Source organism: Podospora anserina, chromosome 3 (assembly GCF_000226545.1).
Source record: "Podospora anserina S mat+ genomic DNA chromosome 3, supercontig 2".
NCBI classification, from domain to species: Eukaryota; Fungi; Ascomycota; class Sordariomycetes; order Sordariales; family Podosporaceae; genus Podospora; species Podospora anserina.
The window spans coordinates 2,353,963-2,358,892 of NW_001914856.1; the positions used below are offsets into that span (position 1 = coordinate 2,353,963).

The following is a 4,930-nucleotide window of genomic DNA, read 5'->3' on the forward strand; positions in this document are numbered from 1 at the left end:
TCACCCCCGCCTCTCCATCAAACCCCCAACCCTCTCCCTCCCACCCAACTCCCAATCATCCCAACACAACCCCAAAACAACCGTATCCCTCCCTTTCTCCCCCTCCTCCGCCCCCCTCGGCACCCCCCTCCCATTCCCAAACTTTGTCTCCCCCCTCAAAACCATATGCCACCTCATCACCCCCTCCCTCCTAAACCCCAACCTCTCAGCCGTCCTAACACTAGCTTCATTCATTGCGCTAGCCCTCCACTGCACCCTCCTCAACCCTATGCCCCCCTCTTCAGGCCCGTCAAGTGCGTAACGCAGCATCAACCCGACAGCATTAGTGGTAACATGTGTCCTCTGATACTGAGGTAAAATAACGATACATCCAATCTCAGTAGATAAATGCACAGGCGAGGTGTCCATGAAGGACATCATACCCGCTAGTTCGCCTTCTTCATCTTCCGGGGAGGGGGGCCGGGTTTTGTCGATGACGGCAAAAGTGAAGTACCCTTGTTGAGGGAAGGAGGTTGTCTCGAGGAATTGGGTGATGAACTCGGACGTGGAGGTGTAGGGACCCAAGGGCATGTGGGCGTAGAGGGAGGGGTGCGTGATGATGTGGGATGTGAAGGTTGGGGCGTGGGTTGAGGCCTGGGATGGGGTCAGTGTAGGTTTGGTGAGCGGGAGTAAAAGAAAAGGGAGAGACCAACAGAGAAAGGGACCAGTTTCACCCTGTCGTTGGAGAGGGTGCGGATGGGGAAGCAGAAGTTGTGGGGTTGAGACATGGCAATGGGGGGAATCGCTGTTGCTGTGGTGTGTTGAAGGTATGGCTATGTAGAGAGGAGATAGTTGTAGAGTTCTGCGTGGCTGATCGTCAGATCATAAGGATGCAGCACCGAGGTGCCAACCCCTAGACAATTCCGGTGAGTGACTCACGGCTTATCTAGGAAGGCGTCATCAGCTCTCCCCAAGACAATCCGGGGGATGGCTATGGGAGAGCGATGCGCAAGGCTGAAAGGAAAAGTCCAACCCTGTAAGCAGAATCAAGGCATTGTTCAGTAATCACGGTGCAAAGTGAAACTCAAAAGTGTAAAGAATGACCAACCAACTTCCGTTGCGTTGTCGTTGTTAAGTGCTAACTACTGAAGCTATCTACTTGAAGAGTAATATGCACCACGAAGGGTGAGAAGCCCAAAAAAAAAACATGAAAAAAAACTAACTAATTGGGGGGTATCATCATATGCGCCTGCCTTATTCCTTCAAAACCAGCAAAGATAAAAACCAAAAACAGACTGATGGGGTATCTCAAAAACCATAAACCTACAAACATACCAGAGACCAATAACAAATGTCTCAGATAATACAAGATCCCCATCTCAAGGTAATAAAAAAAAAACTCCAAGTGATGCTAGATGCCGATGATGATGATGATGCAAGGCGCTGATGATGTCGTGTACTGCGAAGCTCTGTGTAAAAATGCCCCCGACAATAAAAAAAAACAAATCCCAAACTTTTTTGTGTTCCCGAAAATGCCCAAAGTAAATGCTCGCTCGCTTGGTGAACAAAAGAAAAAAATATTATGTTTCGGATGGAAGCATAGGAGCTGATCCAAATCGAAACGCGGAAGAGAATGATGATAGCGAAAACGGGTAGTGGCCGATCGCTAATTAGAAGGATATTGGTTATGAAGAAGAAAAATTGTTGTGTGCCGGAATGCGGATGTCCAAAGTCCCCTCGGCGGGAACCCGTCCGCGCGATGCGATGGTGGTAGACAGAACCACAGGATGTTGTGTGTGTTTTGTGCGACGGGACCAAAGAGGGTTGGTGATTGGTCGGCGGGAAGGAAATGTGTAAGTCCGGGTACACCTCGGGTGTTGGGTGTAGAGGGAAGGACGGGCCTCGGAAGAGACGGGTGGATTTCCCGACTCTGCCACACAAAAAAACCAAGAGCCCAAGACGGGCCGTTTTGTTTTGCCCTCCGACGAAATCCTACTCGGATGGAGTCTGACCGCCGAGGGCCCGCGAAACGAGGGAAAAATCCTGCTGTTGCTGCCTCGGCAGAAGAGTCAAGCTCTTTGACCACGTTGCGTCACAAAATGATGGCGGTGACGATGAGATGTGAGTCAAAATCAGGAAGGGCTGTTATCCAAGGTTAGCGGGCTGTTCCGGCTTGTGTCGGGTAGCGCACTTTGATAAGGGAAAAAAAAAAAGACTTACCGGTTAAAGGAGGTTGCAATGGGACCGTCGACACCCAATACCCCATATCCACCACCCACGCCTCGGCACTGGGTTGGTAAGGCAAAATGCCTTGCAGTGAAAGCGACCTCTCTTCACTCGGAGATGGGAGTCATGGCAGTGAGCTTGCTGGACTTGCTCTTCTTGGTGGCGCTAGCCCTGCGCTTGGCCTGCTGCTTCCTCTTCTCCTTCTCGGCGAGGACGAGGCGCATCACCTCGCGCTGGTAGGCCGCCCTCTCACGTTGCATCTCGAGGAGCTCGGTCTCGGTGGGGTACTGAGTGGGTGGTGACTGGATGGGAGAAGCACTGCCGTTGCTGGAAGAGTCGTCCTCGTACATGTCGCTGGCGCCAAGGAGGTCGTCGTCCGAGATGTATGACGAAACCCGTCCCTCATAAGAATCCTGCTCGCAGAAAGACTCCCGGCGCGGCCATGATGGGAAGGCGCAGGTCGCGTCGAGTCCTCTGGTGGAAAATGGGCTGGCAGCGATATCCATGGGAGAGGCCATGGTGTGGTAGCTGCCATAGGGGCTGTAGGAGTGCGAGTAGGAGCTGCTCGTCGAGCTCGTTGATCCGTATGAACCGTACATTGTGAGACTGTTTGATGTATGTGTCGTCGATGGTGACGTAGTAATAGTAGCTAGGCTGGAGTATATCAAGGTGGAGATGATCTTCGACTGATGTTTCTGTTTGTTGTTGGATAGTGAAGTTATCGTTGGAGCAGATCAGGATCCAGAGGGCCGGAGTGTGAGAATGGGGGGATCATGAGTCTTATATCTACCTCTCGTGGATGAACCAGGCATGGGAGGGCGGAAGCAAGGGTGGGTGTCCCAGGAAACAGGATACGTGGGGCAGATTGGGGACTGAGATTCCGTTTGGAGCGAAACAGGCATCTCGGGCAATGCTTGGATAGGAAAGACAAGTGACAAGTGACAAGGCAAGGGGGTGGTGGCAGGGGGAGGCGGGTTGCGGCGCGCGAAGGTATCTCGGTACGTACCCAAGTACCCTCCGTTTTTGGGCTCCAAAGACGGAGCTTGAGTGGGATGCTGCCGTCGGGATCGTCCCCGTGTGTGGGCACCCCATGATGAACACTAAATTAGCCTGCCTGGGGACCCTCGGTCGGGACAGCCACGGCCTCGAGATCCTGCCCAACCGCGGGCCTCCCCCACGCGCATGGACAAACGCTACACACCCGCGCTGCCGCTACACCTGCACGCAAACTTGCGGTGTCGATTGCATCTTGACCGCTTTGGCTTTTTTGCTCTTCGGCTCCCACCTCCCCTCCGTTTTGTATCTGTCATCATGGTGAATGAATCATCGCCGCCGGCTTACACAGCCCTTTTGTTTGTTTCCAGCTCCGAGTCGAACCCTCTATGACTTACGAGATACCACCTCGGCCGGTTGTATTTGTAAGATCGTGATACTCAGTTTCTCATTACGGGGGGCTCAGCCGACCGGAGCCCAAAAGAAACAAAATCCATCTGTCATCAAACGAGCCGGTTCCAAAATCCAAAGGGCCGGTTATTCGCAAGGGCCTCACCCTGTCCGGACGAGCTCCCCGGGACAGAGCTGCCAGGGTTAGAGAAGTTTTTTCACCTTCTGGCGTCGCGCTCGCGCCTCGGTCCCAGCGGCTTCTCATCTCCTTGCTCCTCGGCTCCGTTCAGGCGGACGGACGGGGGTGGACATTCTTGTCAACGTCAACCACCATTCCGGCCCCATTCGCCGCCTTGGCCACTTCTTGTTACGCCGTAATTTTGGTTGTTGTGTGTAGTCTGGGTTTGAGAGACCACCTAGACCTTTTTTCCCCCCGCAGACCCCCCTGTTGGGCCTCTGTCTCACCGTCAGCGCCCAAGGCTGCCAGATTTCGCACCTCCCACACCTCCTGCATGAAGTGAGGTGCCGGCGATGCACCTCGTGGAAGCCTCACCGCTCCCTGAATCCCCTCTTCCGTTTTCATGTAGCAAACGGCGGCTGCGGCGAGCGGTGCGGGCGGCAGTTGGGCATTTCTCTCAAGATACCCGTCGCTATCCAGAGTATCAGTTGGGAGACGAGAGAAAGCCCTGATATCAAGAAAACACAAACTGCAAGAACAGTTGGCAATGCTGCTGCATGCGCAAACAACGCATTTATTTTTTCTTTGCCAGTGTGGGCTTTTGTTTTCTGTCATTTTTTGCATCGGGCAGTTTGCTTTTCCATCCCTTTTTCATTTCTGTCTCTCCCTTGCAAATGTTTTTGTTTGTGATAGAGGGTTGTCCAGACCACAGTGCAAGTGGCCTATCACGAAACCCCTCATGGCTATCAACCAACCACCATCAACTACTGAAATTTCAGTCAACAAAAACAAAACTATATTTTTCATGCCTAGCTGATTCACCGATCTGATGGGTCAAGGGCAAACTCCACATATCTAGCTGTCTATCAAACACGGGCCAAAAACCTTGATTTTCCATATCTCTCAAAAGCCTCTTAGCTACAAAGCGGACTCTCTCCGTTTCCCCATCTTATCAGTTATCACTTACACGGACGACGACGGGCCTCTCCGTCTGGGGTAAGAGATCGGTCGTGAAAGGGCGGACCCGAAACCCCTCCCCCACACACCACACACACTACACTTTTTGCGATGGAAATGGAAATACCTATACACACACACACACACACACACACACACACACACACCATCTCGAACCCAACGAAATGGAAAATGGCAATCATGGTA

At 52.6% G+C, this 4,930-nt stretch overlaps 2 protein-coding genes across 2 annotated transcripts; both read right to left on the bottom strand.

Moving 5' to 3' along the window:
* PODANS_3_8540 (uncharacterized protein) lies at positions 1 to 570 on the bottom strand (the record flags this gene model as incomplete). The annotated part of the gene is made up of 1 exon (XM_001909624.1): positions 1 to 570. One exon carries the CDS (start codon positions 568 to 570, stop codon positions 1 to 3), a length of 570 nt encoding a protein of 189 aa, XP_001909659.1.
* A 1,742-nt stretch (positions 571 to 2,312) lies between these two features.
* Positions 2,313 to 2,804, bottom strand: PODANS_3_8550 (uncharacterized protein; the record flags this gene model as incomplete). The annotated part of the gene is made up of 1 exon (XM_001909625.1): positions 2,313 to 2,804. One exon carries the CDS (start codon positions 2,802 to 2,804, stop codon positions 2,313 to 2,315), a length of 492 nt encoding a protein of 163 aa, XP_001909660.1.
* Between the last annotated feature and the right edge of the window lie 2,126 nt (positions 2,805 to 4,930).